This window comes from Anolis carolinensis, unplaced genomic scaffold (genome assembly GCF_035594765.1).
Source record: "Anolis carolinensis isolate JA03-04 unplaced genomic scaffold, rAnoCar3.1.pri scaffold_7, whole genome shotgun sequence".
NCBI classification, from domain to species: Eukaryota; Metazoa; Chordata; class Lepidosauria; order Squamata; family Dactyloidae; genus Anolis; species Anolis carolinensis.
In genome coordinates this window covers 28,330,045-28,351,531 of record NW_026943818.1, presented here as the reverse complement: position 1 = coordinate 28,351,531, position 21,487 = coordinate 28,330,045, and the positions used below count along the sequence as shown (strand labels likewise).

Sequence of the window (21,487 nt, the reverse complement as noted above, 5' to 3'; positions counted from 1 at the left end):
CTGTTTGCAGCTCTTTAATCAGTGCCATCCGGTCCAGGTCCTTTGCCCGATTGCAGCTCTTTAATCAGTGCCATCAGGTCCATGTCCTTTGCCTGTTTGCAGCTCTTTAATCAGTGCCATCCGGTCCAGGTCCTTTGCCCGTTTGCAGCTCTTTAATCAGTGCCATCCGGTCCAGGTCCTTTGCCTGTTTGCAGCTCTTTAATCAGTGCCATCCGGTCCAGGTCCTTTGCCCGATTGCAGCTCTTTAATCAGTGCCATCCGGTCCAGGTCCTTTGCCTGTTTGCAGCTCTTTAATCAGTGCCATCCGGTCCAGGTCCTTTGCCCGATTGCAGCTCTTTAATCAGTGCCATCCGGTCCAGGTCCTTTGCCCGTTTGCAGCTCTTTAATCAGTGCCATCCGGTCCAGGTCCTTTGCCCGATTGCAGCTCTTTAATCAGTGCCATCCGGTCCAGGTCCTTTGCCTGTTTGCAGCTCTTTAATCAGTGCCATCCGGTCCAGGCCCTTTGCCCGATTGCAGCTCTTTAATCAGTGCCATCCGGTCCAGGTCCTTTGCCTGTTTGCAGCTCTTTAATCAGTGCCATCCGGTCCAGGTCCTTTGCCCGTTTGCAGCTCTTTAATCAGTGCCATCCGGTCCAGGTCCTTTGCCCGTTTGCAGCTCTTTAATCAGTGCCATCCGGTCCAGGTCCTTTGCCCGATTGCAGCTCTTTAATCAGTGCCATCCGGTCCATGTCCTTTGCCCGATTGCAGCTCTTTAATCAGTGCCATCCGGTCCAGGTCCTTTGCCCGATTGCAGCTCTTTAATCAGTGCCATCCGGTCCAGGTCCTTTGCCCGATTGCAGCTCTTTAATCAGTGCCATCCGGTCCAGGTCCTTTGCCCGATTGCAGCTCTTTAATCAGTGCCATCCGGTCCAGGTCCTTTGCCCGATTGCAGCTCTTTAATCAGTGCCATCCGGTCCATGTCCTTTGCCCGATTGCAGCTCTTTAATCAGTGCCATCCGGTCCAGGTCCTTTGCCCGATTGCAGCTCTTTAATCAGTGCCATCCGGTCCAGGTCCTTTGCCCGTTTGCAGCTCTTTAATCAGTGCCATCCGGTCCAGGTCCTTTGCCCGATTGCAGCTCTTTAATCAGTGCCATCCGGTCCAGGTCCTTTGCCCGATTGCAGCTCTTTAATCAGTGCCATCCGGTCCAGGTCCTTTGCCCGTTTGCAGCTCTTTAATCAGTGCCATCCGGTCCAGGTCCTTTGCCCGATTGCAGCTCTTTAATCAGTGCCATCCGGTCCAGGTCCTTTGCCCGATTGCAGCTCTTTAATCAGTGCCATCCGGTCCATGTCCTTTGCCCGATTGCAGCTCTTTAATCAGTGCCATCCGGTCCATGTCCTTTGCCCGATTGCAGCTCTTTAATCAGTGCCATCCGGTCCATGTCCTTTGCCCGATTGCAGCTCTTTAATCAGTGCCATCCGGTCCAGGTCCTTTGCCCGTTTGCAGCTCTTTAATCAGTGCCATCCGGTCCAGGTCCTTTGCCCGATTGCAGCTCTTTAATCAGTGCCATCCGGTCCAGGTCCTTTGCCCGATTGCAGCTCTTTAATCAGTGCCATCCGGTCCAGGTCTTTTGCCCGATTGCAGCTCTTTAATCAGTGCCATCCGGTCCATGTCCTTTGCCCGATTGCAGCTCTTTAATCAGTGCCATCCGGTCCAGGTCCTTTGCCCGATTGCAGCTCTTTAATCAGTGCCATCCGGTCCAGGTCTTTTGCCCGATTGCAGCTCTTTAATCAGTGCCATCCGGTCCAGGTCCTTTGCCCGATTGCAGCTCTTTAATCAGTGCCATCCGGTCCATGTCCTTTGCCCGATTGCAGCTCTTTAATCAGTGCCATCCGGTCCATGTCCTTTGCCCGATTGCAGCTCTTTAATCAGTGCCATCCGGTCCATGTCCTTTGCCCGTTTGCAGCTCTTTAATCAGTGCCATCCGGTCCATGTCCTTTGCCCGTTTGCAGCTCTTTAATCAGTGCCATCCGGTCCAGGTCCTTTGCCCGTTTGCAGCTCTTTAATCAGTGCCATCCGGTCCAGGTCCTTTGCCCGATTGCAGCTCTTTAATCAGTGCCATCCGGTCCAGGTCCTTTGCCCGATTGCAGCTCTTTAATCAGTGCCATCCGGTCCAGGTCTTTTGCCCGATTGCAGCTCTTTAATCAGTGCCATCCGGTCCAGGTCCTTTGCCCGTTTGCAGCTCTTTAATCAGTGCCATCCGGTCCATGTCCTTTGCCCGATTGCAGCTCTTTAATCAGTGCCATCCAGTCCAGGTCCTTTGCCCGATTGCAGCTCTTTAATCAGTGCCATCCGGTCCAGGTCCTTTGCCCGATTGCAGCTCTTTAATCAGTGCCATCCGGTCCAGGTCCTTTGCCCGATTGCAGCTCTTTAATCAGTGCCATCCGGTCCATGTCCTTTGCCCGATTGCAGCTCTTTAATCAGTGCCATCCGGTCCAGGTCCTTTGCCCGATTGCAGCTCTTTAATCAGTGCCATCCGGTCCAGGTCCTTTGCCCGATTGCAGCTCTTTAATCAGTGCCATCCGGTCCAGGTCCTTTGCCCGATTGCAGCTCTTTAATCAGTGCCATCCGGTCCAGGTCCTTTGCCCGATTGCAGCTCTTTAATCAGTGCCATCCGGTCCAGGTCCTTTGCCCGTTTGCAGCTCTTTAATCAGTGCCATCCGGTCCAGGTCCTTTGCCCATTTGCAGCTCTTTAATCAGTGCCATCCGGTCCAGGTCTTTTGCCCGATTGCAGCTCTTTAATCAGTGCCATCCGGTGCAGGTCCTTTGCCCGATTGCAGCTCTTTAATCAGTGCCATCCGGTCCAGGTCCTTTGCCCGATTGCAGCTCTTTAATCAGTGCCATCCGGTCCAGGTCCTTTGCCCGATTGCAGCTCTTTAATCAGTGCCATCCGGTCCAGGTCCTTTGCCCGTTTGCAGCTCTTTAATCAGTGCCATCCGGTCCAGGTCCTTTGCCCATTTGCAGCTCTTTAATCAGTGCCATCCGGTCCAGGTCTTTTGCCCGATTGCAGCTCTTTAATCAGTGCCATCCGGTCCAGGTCCTTTGCCCGTTTGCAGCTCTTTAATCAGTGCCATCCGGTCCAGGTCCTTTGCCCGATTGCAGCTCTTTAATCAGTGCCATCCGGTCCAGGTCCTTTGCCCGATTGCAGCTCTTTAATCAGTGCCATCCGGTCCAGGTCCTTTGCCCGATTGCAGCTCTTTAATCAGTGCCATCCGGTCCATGTCCTTTGCCCGATTGCAGCTCTTTAATCAGTGCCATCCGGTCCATGTCCTTTGCCCGATTGCAGCTCTTTAATCAGTGCCATCCGGTCCATGTCCTTTGCCCGTTTGCAGCTCTTTAATCAGTGCCATCCGGTCCATGTCCTTTGCCCGATTGCAGCTCTTTAATCAGTGCCATCCGGTCCATGTCCTTTGCCCGATTGCAGCTCTTTAATCAGTGCCATCCGGTCCAGGTCCTTTGCCCGTTTGCAGCTCTTTAATCAGTGCCATCCGGTCCAGGTCCTTTGCCCGATTGCAGCTCTTTAATCAGTGCCATCCGGTCCAGGTCCTTTGCCCGATTGCAGCTCTTTAATCAGTGCCATCCGGTCCAGGTCTTTTGCCCGATTGCAGCTCTTTAATCAGTGCCATCCGGTCCAGGTCCTTTGCCCGTTTGCAGCTCTTCAATCAGTGCCATCCGGTCCAGGTCCTTTGCCCGATTGCAGCTCTTTAATCAGTGCCATCCGGTCCAGGTCCTTTGCCCGATTGCAGCTCTTTAATCAGTGCCATCCTGTCCAGGTCCTTTGCCCGTTTGCAGCTCTTTAATCAGTGCCATCCGGTCCAGGTCCTTTGCCCGATTGCAGCTCTTTAATCAGTGCCATCCGGTCCAGGTCCTTTGCCCGTTTGCAGCTCTTTAATCAGTGCCATCCGGTCCAGGTCCTTTGCCCGATTGCAGCTCTTTAATCAGTGCCATCCGGTCCAGGTCCTTTGCCCGATTGCAGCTCTTTAATCAGTGCCATCCGGTCCAGGTCCTTTGCCCGATTGCAGCTCTTTAATCAGTGCCATCCGGTCCAGGTCCTTTGCCCGATTGCAGCTCTTTAATCAGTGCCATCCGGTCCAGGTCCTTTGCCCGATTGCAGCTCTTTAATCAGTGCCATCCGGTCCAGGTCCTTTGCCCGATTGCAGCTCTTTAATCAGTGCCATCCGGTCCAGGTCCTTTGCCCGATTGCAGCTCTTTAATCAGTGCCATCCGGTCCAGGTCCTTTGCCCGATTGCAGCTCTTTAATCAGTGCCATCCGGTCCAGGTCCTTTGCCCGATTGCAGCTCTTTAATCAGTGCCATCCGGTCCAGGTCCTTTGCCCGATTGCAGCTCTTTAATCAGTGCCATCCGGTCCAGGTCCTTTGCCCGTTTGCAGCTCTTTAATCAGTGCCATCCGGTCCAGGTCCTTTGCCCATTTGCAGCTCTTTAATCAGTGCCATCCGGTCCAGGTCTTTTGCCCGATTGCAGCTCTTTAATCAGTGCCATCCGGTGCAGGTCCTTTGCCCGATTGCAGCTCTTTAATCAGTGCCATCCGGTCCAGGTCCTTTGCCCGATTGCAGCTCTTTAATCAGTGCCATCCGGTCCAGGTCCTTTGCCCGATTGCAGCTCTTTAATCAGTGCCATCCGGTCCAGGTCCTTTGCCCGATTGCAGCTCTTTAATCAGTGCCATCCGGTCCAGGTCCTTTGCCCGATTGCAGCTCTTTAATCAGTGCCATCCGGTCCAGGTCCTTTGCCCGATTGCAGCTCTTTAATCAGTGCCATCCGGTCCAGGTCCTTTGCCCGATTGCAGCTCTTTAATCAGTGCCATCCGGTCCAGGTCCTTTGCCCGATTGCAGCTCTTTAATCAGTGCCATCCGGTCCAGGTCCTTTGCCCGATTGCAGCTCTTTAATCAGTGCCATCCTGTCCAGGTCCTTTGCCCGTTTGCAGCTCTTTAATCAGTGCCATCCGGTCCAGGTCCTTTGCCCGATTGCAGCTCTTTAATCAGTGCCATCCGGACCAGGTCCTTTGCCCGATTGCAGCTCTTTAATCAGTGACATCCGGTCCAGGTCCTTTGCCCGTTTGCAGCTCTTTAATCAGTGCCATCCGGTCCAGGTCCTTTGCCCGATTGCAGCTCTTTAATCAGTGCCATCCGGTCCAGGTCCTTTGCCCGATTGCAGCTCTTTAATCAGTGCCATCCGGTCCAGGTCCTTTGCCCGTTTGCAGCTCTTTAATCAGTCCCATCCGGTCCAGGTCTTTTGCCCGTTTGCAGCTCTTTAATCAGTGCCATCCGGTCCAGGTCCTTTGCCTGTTTGCAGCTCTTTAATCAGTGCCATCCGGTCCAGGTCCTTTGCCTGTTTGCAGCTCTTTAATCAGTGCCATCCAGTCCAGGTCCTTTGCCCGATTGCAGCTCTTTAATCAGTGCCATCCGGTCCAGGTCTTTTGCCCGTTTGCAGCTCTTTAATCAGTGCCATCCGGTCCAGGTCTTTTGCCCGTTTGCAGCTCTTTAATCAGTGCCATCCGGTCCAGGTCTTTTGCCCGTTTGCAGCTCTTTAATCAGTGCCATCCGGTCCATGTCCTTTGCCCGATTGCAGCTCTTTAATCAGTGCCATCCGGTCCAGGTCTTTTGCCCGTTTGCAGCTCTTTAATCAGTGCCATCCGGTCCAGGTCTTTTGCCCGTTTGCAGCTCTTTAATCAGTGCCATCCGGTCCAGGTCTTTTGCCCGTTTGCAGCTCTTTAATCAGTGCCATCCGGTCCAGGTCCTTTGCCCGATTGCAGCTCTTTAATCAGTGCCATCCGGTCCATGTCCTTTGTCCGATTGCAGCTCTTTAATCAGTGCCATCCGGTCCAGGTCCTTTGCCTGTTTGCAGCTCTTTAATCAGTGCCATCCGGTCCAGGTCCTTTGCCCGTTTGCAGCTCTTTAATCAGTGCCATCCGGTCCAGGTCCTTTGCCCGTTTGCAGCTCTTTAATCAGTGCCATCCGGTCCAGGTCCTTTGCCTGTTTGCAGCTCTTTAATCAGTGCCATCCGGTCCAGGTCCTTTGCCCGTTTGCAGCTCTTTAATCAGTGCCATCCGGTCCAGGTCCTTTGCCCGTTTGCAGCTCTTTAATCAGTGCCATCCGGTCCAGGTCCTTTGCCCGTTTGCAGCTCTTTAATCAGTGCCATCCGGTCCAGGTCCTTTGCCCGTTTGCAGCTCTTTAATCAGTGCCATCCGGTCCAGGTCCTTTGCCCGTTTGCAGCTCTTTAATCAGTGCCATCCGGTCCAGGTCCTTTGCCCGTTTGCAGCTCTTTAATCAGTGCCATCCGGTCCAGGTCCTTTGCCCGATTGCAGCTCTTTAATCAGTGCCATCCGGTCCAGGTCCTTTGCCCGATTGCAGCTCTTTAATCAGTGCCATCCGGTCCAGGTCCTTTGCCCGTTTGCAGCTCTTTAATCAGTGCCATCCGGTCCAGGTCCTTTGCCTGTTTGCAGCTCTTTAATCAGTGCCATCCGGTCCAGGTCCTTTGCCCGATTGCAGCTCTTTAATCAGTGCCATCCGGTCCAGGTCTTTTGCCCGTTTGCAGCTCTTTAATCAGTGCCATCCGGTCCAGGTCTTTTGCCCGTTTGCAGCTCTTTAATCAGTGCCATCCGGTCCAGGTCCTTTGCCCGTTTGCAGCTCTTTAATCAGTGCCATCCGGTCCAGGTCCTTTGCCCGTTTGCAGCTCTTTAATCAGTGCCATCCGGTCCAGGTCCTTTGCCTGTTTGCAGCTCTTTAATCAGTGCCATCCGGTCCAGGTCCTTTGCCCGATTGCAGCTCTTTAATCAGTGCCATCCGGTCCAGGTCTTTTGCCCGTTTGCAGCTCTTTAATCAGTGCCATCCGGTCCAGGTCCTTTGCCCGTTTGCAGCTCTTTAATCAGTGCCATCCGGTCCAGGTCTTTTGCCCGTTTGCAGCTCTTTAATCAGTGCCATCCGGTCCAGGTCCTTTGCCTGTTTGCAGCTCTTTAATCAGTGCCATCCGGTCCAGGTCCTTTGCCCAATTGCAGCTCTTTAATCAGTGCCATCCGGTCCAGGTCCTTTGCCCGTTTGCAGCTCTTTAATCAGTGCCATCCGGTCCAGGTCCTTTGCCCGATTGCAGCTCTTTAATCAGTGCCATCCGGTCCAGGTCCTTTGCCCGATTGCAGCTCTTTAATCAGTGCCATCCGGTCCATGTCCTTTGTCCGATTGCAGCTCTTTAATCAGTGCCATCCGGTCCAGGTCCTTTGCCTGTTTGCAGCTCTTTAATCAGTGCCATCCGGTCCAGGTCCTTTGCCCGATTGCAGCTCTTTAATCAGTGCCATCCGGTCCAGGTCCTTTGCCCGTTTGCAGCTCTTTAATCAGTGCCATCCGGTCCAGGTCCTTTGCCCGTTTGCAGCTCTTTAATCAGTGCCATCCGGTCCAGGTCCTTTGCCCGATTGCAGCTCTTTAATCAGTGCCATCCGGTCCATGTCCTTTGTCCGATTGCAGCTCTTTAATCAGTGCCATCCGGTCCAGGTCCTTTGCCTGTTTGCAGCTCTTTAATCAGTGCCATCCGGTCCAGGTCCTTTGCCCGATTGCAGCTCTTTAATCAGTGCCATCCGGTCCAGGTCCTTTGCCCGATTGCAGCTCTTTAATCAGTGCCATCCGGTCCATGTCCTTTGTCCGATTGCAGCTCTTTAATCAGTGCCATCCGGTCCAGGTCCTTTGCCTGTTTGCAGCTCTTTAATCAGTGCCATCCGGTCCAGGTCCTTTGCCCGATTGCAGCTCTTTAATCAGTGCCATCCGGTCCAGGTCCTTTGCCCGTTTGCAGCTCTTTAATCAGTGCCATCCGGTCCAGGTCCTTTGCCCGTTTGCAGCTCTTTAATCAGTGCCATCCGGTCCAGGTCCTTTGCCTGTTTGCAGCTCTTTAATCAGTGCCATCCGGTCCAGGTCCTTTGCCCGATTGCAGCTCTTTAATCAGTGCCATCCGGTCCAGGTCTTTTGCCCGTTTGCAGCTCTTTAATCAGTGCCATCCGGTCCAGGTCCTTTGCCCGTTTGCAGCTCTTTAATCAGTGCCATCCGGTCCAGGTCTTTTGCCCGTTTGCAGCTCTTTAATCAGTGCCATCCGGTCCAGGTCCTTTGCCTGTTTGCAGCTCTTTAATCAGTGCCATCCGGTCCAGGTCCTTTGCCCAATTGCAGCTCTTTAATCAGTGCCATCCGGTCCAGGTCCTTTGCCCGTTTGCAGCTCTTTAATCAGTGCCATCCGGTCCAGGTCCTTTGCCCGATTGCAGCTCTTTAATCAGTGCCATCCGGTCCAGGTCCTTTGCCCGATTGCAGCTCTTTAATCAGTGCCATCCGGTCCATGTCCTTTGTCCGATTGCAGCTCTTTAATCAGTGCCATCCGGTCCAGGTCCTTTGCCTGTTTGCAGCTCTTTAATCAGTGCCATCCGGTCCAGGTCCTTTGCCCGATTGCAGCTCTTTAATCAGTGCCATCCGGTCCAGGTCCTTTGCCCGTTTGCAGCTCTTTAATCAGTGCCATCCGGTCCAGGTCCTTTGCCCGTTTGCAGCTCTTTAATCAGTGCCATCCGGTCCAGGTCCTTTGCCCGATTGCAGCTCTTTAATCAGTGCCATCCGGTCCATGTCCTTTGTCCGATTGCAGCTCTTTAATCAGTGCCATCCGGTCCAGGTCCTTTGCCTGTTTGCAGCTCTTTAATCAGTGCCATCCGGTCCAGGTCCTTTGCCCGATTGCAGCTCTTTAATCAGTGCCATCCGGTCCAGGTCCTTTGCCCGTTTGCAGCTCTTTAATCAGTGCCATCCGGTCCAGGTCCTTTGCCTGTTTGCAGCTCTTTAATCAGTGCCATCCGGTCCAGGTCCTTTGCCCGATTGCAGCTCTTTAATCAGTGCCATCCGGTCCAGGTCCTTTGCCTGTTTGCAGCTCTTTAATCAGTGCCATCCGGTCCAGGTCCTTTGCCCGATTGCAGCTCTTTAATCAGTGCCATCCGGTCCAGGTCCTTTGCCCGATTGCAGCTCTTTAATCAGTGCCATCCGGTGCAGGTCCTTTGCCCGATTGCAGCTCTTTAATCAGTGCCATCCGGTCCAGGTCCTTTGCCCGATTGCAGCTCTTTAATCAGTGCCATCCGGTCCAGGTCTTTTGCCCGATTGCAGCTCTTTAATCAGTGCCATCCGGTCCAGGTCCTTTGCCCGTTTGCAGCTCTTTAATCAGTGCCATCCGGTGCAGGTCCTTTGCCCGATTGTAGCTCTTTAATCAGTGCCATCCGGTGCAGGTCCTTTGCCCGATTGTAGCTCTTTAATCAGTGCCATCCGGTGCAGGTCCTTTGCCCGATTGCAGCTCTTTAATCAGTGCCATCCGGTGCAGGTCCTTTGCCCGATTGTAGCTCTTTAATCAGTGCCATCCGGTCCAGGTCCTTTGCCCGTTTGCAGCTCTTTAATCAGTGCCATCCGGTGCAGGTCCTTTGCCCGATTGTAGCTCTTTAATCAGTGCCATCCGGTGCAGGTCCTTTGCCCGATTGCAGCTCTTTAATCAGTGCCATCCGGTGCAGGTCCTTTGCCCGATTGTAGCTCTTTAATCAGTGCCATCCGGTCCAGGTCCTTTGCCCGTTTGCAGCTCTTTAATCAGTCCCATCCGGTCCAGGTCCTTTGCCCGTTTGCAGCTCTGTATCTAACTATATTTCTTGGGACGTGTGTCTGTATATATATATATTTGTGCTTCTATGTCCATGGGACCCGCAGGAGCAGAAGATCTGCCAGCGCTACGACCAGCTGATGGAGGCCTGGGAGAAGAAGGTGGACCGGATCGAGAACAACCCGCGCCGGAAGGCCAAGGAGAGCAAGACGCGGGAGTATTACGAGAAGCAGTTCCCGGAGATCCGGAAGCAGCGGGAGCAGCAGGAGCGCTTCCAACGGTAAGGCCGCTCTCCCTCCGCATCGGCCCCGCCCGCGCCGGCGCCTCTGTCACCACGTCCGAGGGACCCCGGGGGGACCACGCCAGCGGTCGCGCCTCTTCCTTTCAATGACCCCGTAACGGGCGAATAGCACGGCCTTGCTTGATTCCGTACGGCCCTGAAAGAAGTCTTTTAGCAGATATAGAGTTCCATCCCATATATAGGGAGAGCCGCGGTGGTGCAGTGGGTTAAACCCTTGTGCCAGCTGAACTGCTGACCCGAAGATCTGAAGGTCGGCGGTTCGAATCTGCGAGACGGGGTGAGCTCCCGTCTGTCAGCTCTAGCTTGTGGGGACATGAGAGGATGGTAACACATCCCGGCGTCCCCTGGGCAACGTCCCTGTAGACTTTTTTTCTGTTTCCCTGCTTCCCATTTTGGGCACATCAAATGCCATCAGGTCCAGGTCCTTTGCCCATTTGCAACTCTTTAACTCTTTAATCGAAAAATTCCCATATGTTTATACTATAATTATTATAATAATGTAATATTATAATATACTGTAGTTATAATAGGTATCATAAATATTATTATTTCTAGTTTGTTTTAATATTGCAGTAAATATTAGGTATGCAAGGTATCATAAATATTAGTTATAATGCATATCATAAACATTATTTCCATCAGGTCCAGCGACTTGCAGGATATCCTCAATTTGCTTCTGACACAATCGAAAAATTCCCATATGTTTATACTATAATTATTATAATAATGTAATATTATAATATACTGTAGTTATAATAGGTATCATAAATATTATTATTTCTAGTTTGTTTTAATATTGCAGTAAATATTAGGTATGCAAGGTATCATAAATATTAGTTATAATGCATATCATAAACATTATTTCTATTTTGTTATAATATTACAGTAAATATTAGAGTAAGTATCATAAATATTACAGTCATAATACATATCATAAATATTGTTTCTATTTTGTTACAGTATTGCAGTAAATATAATACATACAAGTATATGTATCATTTTGTTATAATAATAAATAATAAAAAGGGCCTTTTACCCTAGCACTCAAGACCTGGCTTTTTACTAGAGCTTTTGCTCTATGTTAATTTTATCAATATTTGGATGTATGTATTTTTATCCTTTACAATTTAGCTTGTAAATCGCCTAGAGCATCTTGGATGGAGGGCGATTAATAAGTAATTAAATGATGATGATGATGAAAATACTAATATAATATAGTTATAATACCAGTAATAAATATTATAATTATTTTGCTATATTATTATACAATATAATATAGTTATACGTATAATAAATCTAATATTGTAACAGTTATACCTATAATAAATATAAACATTAATTTTTAGTATACTATTACACTATATTATACCTGTAATACCTATAATAAATAGTATACTAATTATTTTTATTATATACAGTAGTTATAATGCATCTAAAATTATTATTTCTATTTTGTTATATTGTAGTAAATATAATTATAATATATATAATAAATATGTTTGTATATTTTATTAATACTAATATAATAATATAGTTATAATACATATAATAAGTATGTAATATTATAGTTATAATAAATTTTAATATCATAATGCAGTTATAATACCTGTAATAAATATTATAATTATTTTGGAATATTATTATACAATATAATATAGTTATAATACCTATAAAATATAATATTATAGTTCTACCTGTAATAAATATTATTTTTGTGGAATGTTACAATAAATGTAGTATTATAACGTACTTGTAATCCTATACCTAGTTACAGTAGAATCTCACTTATCCAACATAAATGGGCCGGCAGAATGTTGGATAAGCGAATATGTTGGATAATAAGGAAGCATTAAGGAAAAGCCTATTAAACATCAAATTATGTTATGATTTTACAAATTAAGCACCAAAACATCATGTTATACAACAAATTTGGCAGAAAAAGTAGTTCAATACGCAGTAATGCTATGTAGTAATTACTGTATTTATGAATTTAGCACCAAAATATCACGATATATTGAAAACATTGACTACAAAAATGCGTTGGATAATCCAGAACGTTGGCTAAGCGAGCGTTGGATAAGTGAGACTCTACTGTACTTTATTGTAATATAGCTATAATATAATTAGAAGAGCCATTAGGTCCAGGTCCTTTGCTTGTTTGCAGCTCTTTAACTAATACCATCAGGTCCAGGTCCTTTGCCCGTTTGCAGCTCTTTAACTATTACAATATACTTGTAATACCTATGATAAATATTATAATTATTTTTCTTATAATATTGTATAATTATAAGACATATAATGAATATATTATTTAGTGTTTTTAATGCTTTTGTATATATTTATTTTATGTCCCGGCATGGAATGCTTGCCGTATAAACGTTGGGAGAAGAGCAGAATATAAATGTTTTAAGTAAATAGTCAAATAAATAAATAAATAAATAATACATATACAGTAGAATGTTTTAAGTAAATAAATACAGTAGAGTCTCACTTATCCAACACTCGCTTATCCAACGTTCTGGATTATCCGACGCATTTTTGTAGTCAATGTTTTCAATACATCGTGATATTTTGGTGCTAAATTCGTAAATACAGTAATTACTACATATCATTACTGTGTATTGAACTACTTTGTCTGTCAAATTTGTTGTATAACATGATGTTTTGGTGCTTAATTTGTAAAATCATAACCTAATTTGGTGTTTAATAGGCTTCTCCTTAATCTCTCCTTATTATCCAACATATTCGCTTATCCAACGTTCTGGATTATCCAACACATTTTTGTAGTCAATGTTTTCAATACATCGTGATATTTTGGTGCTAAATTCGTAAATACAGTAATTACTATGTAGCATTACTGCGTATTGAACGACTTTTTCTGTCAGATTTGTTGTATAACATGATGTTTTGGTGCTTAATTTGTAAAATCATAACTTAATTTGATGTTTAATAGGCTTTTCCTTAATCTCTCCTTATTATCCAACATATTCGCTTATCCAACGTTCTGGATTATCCAACACATTTTTGTAGTCAATGTTTTCAATACATCGTGATATTTTGGTGCTAAATTCGTAAATACAGTAATTACTATGTAGCATTACTGCGTATTGAACGACTTTTTCTGTCAGATTTGTTGTATAACATGATGTTTTGGTGCTTAATTTGTAAAATCATAACCTAATTTGGTGTTTAATAGGCTTCTCCTTAATCTCTCCTTATTATCCAGCATATTTGCCTATCCAACGTTCTGCCGGCCCGTTTATGTTGGATAAATGAGACTCTACTGTAATAGATATTGTAATATTACATTACCGTCTCCTCAATATCTCCCCCCCTTTTAATTTAAACTAATCCTATTTTTGTTGCCGTCTGACTTATTTTCCTTTTCCTTTGCCACCGCTGGCGTAGTCCGCTTGAGCTTCCCTTGGTTTCCGTGCTTGGTTTGCAATGCGATCGAGGGGCTGCGGAGTCAGGGACAGACAGGAAGGTTGAGAGTCAGGTTGAGACGCAAGCCCGTCTCCTCCGCCCGCATGGGATTCCCGAAAACACGAGGGGAAAACGTTGTTACAGAAAGATCAGGCTGTGCTGCAACGGCGGTGTCCCTTTGCTTCCTTGTCCGCGCGAGACGAAGCAAAGGCCCTTCTGCGCCCGGACGAGCGCGTCCGAACGTTGGCATTTCCATTGGGAACGTCTTGGCGTGTGTGTGTGTTTTTTTTTCTCCTATCATTAGGGAGACCAGCAACAAAATGTTGCAGCGCGCAGAGCCTCCTGTCCAGGGTTCCAGCAGGTTAGTCAGCCCTGCCCTTCTCAGGATACTTCGCTCCGTGCGGGTTGTTTTCGCTTGGTTTTATTGTTTCCCTGCTTCCCGTTTTGGGCACGTCGAGTGCCATCAGGTCCCGGTCCTTCGCCCCTTTGCAGCTCTTTAACTAGTACCATCAGGTCCAGGTGTTTAGCCCGTTTTCAGCTCTTTAGTACCGTCAGGTCCAGGTCCTTTGCACGTTTGAAGCTCTTTAACTAATACCATCAGGTCCCGGTCCTTTGCCCGTTTGCAGCTCTGTAACTAGTGCCTCCAGGTCCTGGTGTTTGCCCGTTTGCAGCTCTTTAACTAGTACTATCAGGTCCTGGTGTTTTGCCCATTTACAGCTCTGTAACTAGTGCCTCCAGGTCCTGGTGTTTTGCCCGTTTGCAGCTCTTTAACTAGTGCCATCAGGTCCTGGTGTTTTGCCCGTTTGCAGCTCTGTAACTAGTGCCTCCAGGTCCTGGTGTTTTGCCCGTTTACAGCTCTTTAACTAGTACCATCAGGTCCTGGTGTTTTGCCCGTTTACAGCTCTTTAACTAGTACCATCAGGTCCTGGTGTTTTGCCCGTTTACAGCTCTTTAACTAGTACCATCAGGTCCTGGTGTTTTCCCCGTTTGCAGCTCTTTAACTAGTACTATCAGGTCCAGGTCCTTCGCCCCTTTGCAGCTCTTTAACTAGTACCATCAGGTCCTGGTGTTTTGCCCGTTTGCAGCTCTTTAACTAGTGCCATCAGGTCCTGGTGTTTTGCCCGTTTGCAGCTCTTTAATTAGAAAAGCCATCAGGTCCAGGTCCTTTGCCCGTTTGCAGCTCTTTAACTAGTACCATCAGGTCCAGGTGTTTAGCCCGTTTTCAGCTCTTTAGTACCGTCAGGTCCAGGTCCTTTGCACGTTTGAAGCTCTTTAACTAATACCATCAGGTCCCGGTCCTTTGCCCATTTACAACTCTTTAACTAGTACCATCATGTCCTGGTGTTTTGCCCATTTACAGCTCTGTAACTAGTGCCATCAGGTCCAGGTCCTTCGCCTGTTTGCAGCTCTTTAACTAGTGCCATCAGGTCCTGGTGTTTTGCCCGTTTGCAGCTCTTTAACTAGTGCCATCAGGTCCAGGTCCTTTGCCCGTTTGCAGCTCTTTAATTAGAAAAGCCATCAGGTCCCGGTCCTTCGCCTGTTTGCAGCTCTTTAACTAGTCCCATCAGGTCCAGGTGTTTAGCCCGTTTTCAGCTCTTTAGTACCGTCAGGTCCAGGTCCTTTGCACGTTTGAAGCTCTTTAACTAGTACCATCAGGTCCTGGTGTTTTGCCCGTTTGCAGCTCTTTAACTAGTACCATCAGGTCCAGGTGTTTAGCCCGTTTTCAGCTCTTTAGTACCGTCAGGTCCAGGTCCTTTGCACGTTTGAAGCTCTTTAACTAATACCATCAGGTCCCGGTCCTTTGCCCATTTACAACTCTTTAACTAGTCCCTCCAGGTCCTGGTGTTTTGCCCATTTGCAGCTCTTTAACTATTACTATCAGGTCCTGGTGTTTTGCCCGTTTGCAGCTCTTTAACTAGTACTATCAGGTCCTGGTGTTTTGCCCGTTTACAGCTCTTTAACTAGTACCATCAGGTCCAGGTGTTTAGCCCGTTTTCAGCTCTTTAGTACCGTCAGGTCCAGGTCCTTTGCACGTTTGAAGCTCTTTAACTAATACCATCAGGTCCCGGTCCTTTGCCCATTTACAACTCTTTAACTAGTACCATCATGTCCTGGTGTTTTGCCCATTTACAGCTCTGTAACTAGTGCCATCAGGTCCTGGTCCTTTGCCCCTTTGCAGCTCTTTAACTAGTACCATCTGGTCCAGGTCCTTCGCCTGTTTGCAGCTCTTTAACTAGTGCCATCAGGTCCTGGTGTTTTGCCCATTTACAGCTCTTTAACTAGTGCCACCAGGTCCTGGTCCTTTGCCCCTTTGCAGCTCTTTAACTAGCACCATCCGGTCCAGGTCCTTCGCCCGTTTGCAGCTCTTTAACTAGTGCCATCAGGTCCTGGTGTTTTGCCCATTTACAGCTCTTTAACTAGTGCCACCAGGTCCTGGTGTTTTGCCCGTTTACAGCTCTTTAACTAGTGCCATCAGGTCCTGGTGTTTTGCCCGTTTACAGCTCTTTAACTAGTACCATCAGGTCCTGGTGTTTTGCCCCTTTGCAGCTCTTTAACTAATACCATCAGGTACAGGTGTTTTGCCCGTTTGCAGCTCTTTAACTAATACCATCAGGTCCCGGTCCTTCGCCCATTTGCAGCTCTTTAACTAGTGCCATCAGGTCCTGGTGTTTTGCCCGTTTACAGCTCTTTAACTAGTACCATCAGGTCCTGGTGTTTTGCCCCTTTGCAGCTCTTTAACTAGTACCCTCAGGTACAGGTGTTTTGCCCGTTTGCAGCTCTTTAACTAATACCATCAGGTCCCGGTCCTTCGCCCATTTGCAGCTCTTTAACTAGTGCCTCCAGGTCCTGGTGTTTTGCCCGTTTGCAGCTCTTTAACTAGTACTATCAGGTCCTGGTGTTTTGCCCGTTTGCAGCTCTTTAACTAGTACTATCAGGTCCTGGTGTTTTGCCCGTTTGCAGCTCTTTAACTAGTACTATCAGGTCCTGGTGCTTTGCCCATTTGAAGCTCTGTAACTAGTACCATCAGGTCCTGGTGTTTTGCCCATTTGAAGCTCTGTAACTAGTACTATCAGGTCCTGGTGTTTTGCCCGTTTGTAGTTCTTTAACTAGTGCCAGCAGGTCCTGATGTTTTGCCCCTTTGCCGCTCTTTAACTAGTGTCATCAGGTCCTGGTGTTTTGCCCGTTTGCAGCTCTTTAACTAGTGCCATCAGGTCCTGGTGTTTTGCCCGTTTGCAGCTCTTTAACTAATACCATCAGGTACAGGTGTTTTGCCCGTTTACAGCTCTTTAACTAGTACTATCAGGTCCTGGTGCTTTGCCCATTTGAAGCTCTGTAACTAGTACCATCAGGTCCTGGTGTTTTGCCCATTTGAAGCTCTGTAACTAGTACTATCAGGTCCTGGTGTTTTGCCCGTTTGTAGTTCTTTAACTAGTGCCAGCAGGTCCTGATGTTTTGCCCCTTTGCAGCTCTTTAACTAGTGTCATCAGGTCCTGGTGTTTTGCCCGTTTACAGCTCTTTAACTAGTGCCATCAGGTCCTGGTGTTTTGCCCGTTTACAGCTCTTTAACTAGTGCCTCCAGGTCCTGGTGTTTTGCCCGTTTGCAGCTCTTTAACTAGTGCCTCCAGGTCCTGGTGTTTTGCCCGTTTGCAGCTCTTTAACTAGTACCATCAGGTCCTGGTGTTTTGCCCATTTGAAGCTCTGTAACTAGTACTATCAGGTCCTGGTGTTTTGCCCGTTTGTAGTTCTTTAGTGCCAGCAGGTCCTGATGTTTTGCCCCTTTGCAGCTCTTTAACTAGTGTCATCAGGTCCTGGTGTTTTGCCCGTTTACAGCTCTTTAACTAGTGTCATCAGGTCCTGGTGTTTTGCCCCTTTGCAGCTCTTTAACTAGTGTCATCAGGTCCTGGTGTTTTGCCCGTTTGCAGCTCTTTAACTAGTGCCATCAGGTCCTGGTGTTTTGCCCGTTTGCAGCTCTTTAACTATTGCCTCCAGGTCCTGGTGTTTTGCCCATTTGCAGCTCTTTAACTAGTACTATCAGGTCCTGGTGTTTTGCCCGTTTGCAGCTCTTTAACTAGTACTATCAGGTCCTGGTGTTTTGCCCGTTTGCAGCTCTTTAACTAGTACTATCAGGTCCTGGTGCTTTGCCCATTTGAAGCTCTGTAACTAGTACCATCAGGTCCTGGTGTTTTGCCCATTTGAAGCTCTGTAACTAGTACTATCAGGTCCTGATGTTTTGCCCGTTTGTAGTTCTTTAACTAGTGTCATCAGGTCCTGGTGTTTTGCCCGTTTACAGCTCTTTAACTAGTGCCATCAGGTCCTGGTGTTTTGCCCGTTTACAGCTCTTTAACTAGTGCCTCCAGGTCCTGGTGTTTTGCCCGTTTGCAGCTCTTTAACTAGTACCATCAGGTCCTGGTGTTTTGCCCATTTGAAGCCCTGTAACTAGTACTATCAGGTCCTGGTGTTTTGCCCGTTTGCAGCTCTTTAACTAGTACCATCAGGTCCTGGTGTTTTGCCCATTTGAAGCTCTGTAACTAGTACTATCAGGTCCTGGTGTTTTGCCCGTTTGCAGCTCTTTAACTAGTACCATCAGGTCCTGGTGTTTTGCCCATTTGAAGCTCTGTAACTAGTACTATCAGGTCCTGGTGTTTTGCCCGTTTGCAGCTCTTTAACTAGTGCCTCCAGGTCCTGGTGTTTTGCCCGTTTGCAGCTCTTTAACTAGTACCATCAGGTCCTGGTGTTTTGCCCATTTGAAGCTCTGTAACTAGTACTATCAGGTCCTGGTGTTTTGCCCGTTTGTAGTTCTTTAACTAGTGCCAGCAGGTCCTGATGTTTTGCCCCTTTGCAGCTCTTTAACTAGTGTCATCAGGTCCTGGTGTTTTGCCCGTTTACAGCTCTTTAACTAGTGCCATCAGGTCCTGGTGTTTTGCCCGTTTACAGCTCTTTAACTAGTGCCTCCAGGTCCTGGTGTTTTGCCCGTTTGCAGCTCTTTAACTAGTACTATCAGGTCCTGGTGTTTTGCCCGTTTGCAGCTCTTTAACTAGTACTATCAGGTCCTGGTGTTTTGCCCGTTTGCAGCTCTTTAACTAGTACTATCAGGTCCTGGTGTTTTGCCCGTTTGCAGCTCTTTAACTAGTGCCATCAGGTCCTGGTGTTTTGCCCGTTTGCAGCTCTTTAACTAGTACTATCAGGTCCTGGTGTTTTGCCCGTTTTCAGCTCTTTAACTAGTGTCATCAGGTCCTGGTGTTTTGCCCGTTTACAGCTCTTTAACTAGTACTATCAGGTCCTGGTGTTTTGCCCGTTTTCAGCTCTTTAACTAGTGCCATCAGGTCCTGGTGTTTTGCCCGTTTGCAGCTCTTTAACTAGCACTATCAGGTCCTGGTGTTTTGCCCGTTTGCAGCTCTTTAACTAGTGCCATCAGGTCCTGGTGTTTTGCCCGTTTGCAGCTCTTTAACTAGTACTATCAGGTCCTGGTGTTTTGCCCGTTTTCAGCTCTTTAACTAGTGTCATCAGGTCCTGGTGTTTTGCCCGTTTACAGCTCTTTAACTAGTGCCACCAGGTCCTGGTGTTTTGCCCGTTTTCAGCTCTTTAACTAGTGTCATCAGGTCCTGGTGTTTTGCCCGTTTGCAGCTCTTTAACTAGTGCCACCAGGTCCTGGTGTTTTGCCCGTTTGCAGCTCTTTAACTAGTGCCACCAGGTCCTGGTGTTTTGCCCGTTTACAGCTCTTTAACTAGTACCATCAGGTCCCGGTCCTTTTAACTAGTACCATCAGGTCCAGGTCCTTTGCCCGTTCGCAGCTTTTTAACTAGTACCATCAGGTCCAGTTCCTTTGCCCATTTGTAGCTCTTTAAATAGTACCATCAGGTCCTGGTCCTTTTAACTAGTACCAACAGGTCCAGGTCCTTCGCCCATTTGCAGCTTTTTAACTAGTACCATCAGGTCCAGGTCCTTTGCACATTTGCAGCTCTTTAACTAGTACCATCCGGTCCAGGTCCGTTGCCTGTTTGCAGCTTTTTAACTAGTGCCATCAGGTCCCAGTCCTTCACCCATTTGCAGCACTTTAACTAGTACTATCAGGTCCAGGTCCTTTGCCCTTTCGCAGCTCTTTAACTAGTACCATCAGGTCCAGGTCCTTTGCCCATTTGCAGCTCTGTAACTAGTACCATCAGGTTCCGGTCCTTTGCCCGTTTGCAGCTCTTTAACTAGTACCATCAGGTCCAGGTCTATTGCCCTTTTGCAGCTCTTTAACTACAAGAGCCACCAGGTCCAGGTCCTTTACCCGTTTGCAGCTCTTTAACTAGTACCATCAGGTCCAGGTCCCTTGCCCTTTTGCAGCTCTTTAACTACGACGTTTTACTGGGAAACTGTCCTAATTGGATTCCCTTTGTTTACACAGGCGTAGCTTTGGTTTGTTGCTCAGTGGAGACGTATCCCAACAACCCTGTTAAGTAGGGAGCGTGTGCGATTGGCCGTATAGTGAGAATTTTTTTTTTTTCGGGCTCCAAGAGATCCTACTCCAAGTTGTCTGTGGCGCCATTGCAAACATGGAAAGGCCTCGTTTTGGCGTGTGATGTCTGTCATTTCCGTCAGTAGCCCCGTGTTCCTTCTATTAACTCTGCGAAGGGACGGCTCTATGTTCGAATCCAAGCTGGCCGACAGTTAACTTTGTTGGCGTGATTTTCCCACCAACCCTCCCCAAAATCTCCTGCCCTGCCAATTCAGAAGAAAAGTAACTTTTCCCAATTTCCGATGGTGCGAGTGAGTGGCTGCTTAGAATAGCCGGTCTGGTCAAGCTGATGCTCAGAATATTACTATTCTTTCAACTTAAAAGAGTATATAACTCTTATAACTAATTCTCCGCTCTGAATCCCTTGAGGAGATAGGGCAGTATATAAATAAAGTTGTTGTTATTATTATTATTATTATTATTATTATTATAAGTGACCTGCCTCGAGCCGCCAGGAGAGGTGGGTAAGAAATAAAATTATTATTATTTTTATTTGATGGAGTCCAGGGCCCATCATGGGTAGTTGTCCGGGATCATCGACTGACTGCCTGGGCATGATGGGAGGCGTCGGCCATCTTGTTCAACTCCTTAGATAGGATTTCTATAGATTTGGAAGTGCAAGAGTTTAAATTCTCTGCTTCCTTGTTTTGTTTTTTTCCGAGAACCCCTTCTTTTCTCGCAAAGTGACCCTCGGGATGATATAGTTTCCCTCCCGCTATTTTTGTTTTCAGTCTGGATGTCGTCTTTTTCTCTCTCTTCTCTTTTCTCGTGTAACGTCCGCAGGGTCGGCCAGAGGGGCGCCGGGCTCTCCGCCACCATCGCGCGGAGCGAGCACGAGATCTCGGAGATCATCGACGGGCTCTCGGAGCAGGAGGTGAGACTCCTTTTTCCTAGGCCCACCGGTCTTCCTTTCCTACCTGCCCGCAAACTCACAGCACAATCTGGGGGCTCGTCCGGGATCGTGTGGCATAACGTTGAATCTAGGAACTTGTCCGGGATAACGTTGCATAATGTTGAATCTGGGGATTTGTCCGGGATAACATTGAATCTGGGGGCTCGTCCGGGATAATGTTGCATAACGTTGAATCTGGGGACTTGTCCGGGATAACATTGAATTTGTGGGCTCGTCCGGGATAATGTTGCATAACGTTGAATCTTTGGGCTCGTCCGAGATAATGTTGCATAATGTTGAATCTTGGGGCTCATCCGGGATAATGTTGCGTAACATTAAATCTTGGGGTTCATCCGGGATAATGTTGCATAACATTAAACATTGGGGCTCGTCCAGGATCATGTGGCATAACATTGAATCTGGGGGCTCGTCCGGGATAATGTTGCATAACATTGAATCTTGGGGCTCATCCGGGATAATGTTCATATTCAAGGTGCTCTTGCTGTTAACATCCATAGACTTCTGGATAACTTTGTGGCCCAATGTTATTAAAGTTTTTGTTTGTTTGTTTGTTTGTTTGTAAAGGGAAAAGTAGGTCTTGTGTTCTTATCTTCGAAATAATCTTGGTTCTCCCCATTGGCCTGCAGCACTCGGGGATGAATTTAACTACATATGCATTTTAAAATTTTGTAATTCATGTTTTAGTAGAGTTTTTAATTGATGT

At 47.6% G+C, this 21,487-nt stretch overlaps 1 protein-coding gene and 1 long non-coding RNA gene across 9 annotated transcripts in view; both read left to right on the top strand.

Annotated features, from left to right (window-relative positions):
• Positions 1 to 21,487, top strand: part of ncor1 (nuclear receptor corepressor 1) — a 129,183-nt gene that overhangs the window by 19,934 nt on the left and 87,762 nt on the right. For 2 of the 4 annotated variants that reach the window (XM_062960719.1, XM_062960717.1), the window contains exons 10-12: positions 9,750 to 9,922; positions 13,674 to 13,730; positions 20,655 to 20,745. In XM_062960719.1, coding sequence (XP_062816789.1) covers positions 9,750 to 9,922; positions 13,674 to 13,730; positions 20,655 to 20,745 — 321 coding nt within the window. The remainder of the gene's footprint in view (positions 1 to 9,749; positions 9,923 to 13,673; positions 13,731 to 20,654; positions 20,746 to 21,487) is intronic. The other 2 variants (XM_062960721.1, XM_062960720.1) reach the window with 1 other exon arrangement.
• On the top strand, positions 13,737 to 20,648 carry LOC134293363 (uncharacterized). 5 transcript variants are annotated; one of them, XR_010000329.1, is made up of 3 exons: positions 13,737 to 14,842; positions 15,298 to 16,673; positions 16,858 to 20,648. It is a non-coding gene; the product is annotated as an uncharacterized LOC134293363 (long non-coding RNA). The 5 variants fall into 5 exon arrangements; XR_010000328.1 differs by having other exon boundaries at positions 13,737 to 16,075; positions 16,536 to 16,673; XR_010000326.1 differs by having other exon boundaries at positions 13,737 to 16,351; positions 16,536 to 16,673.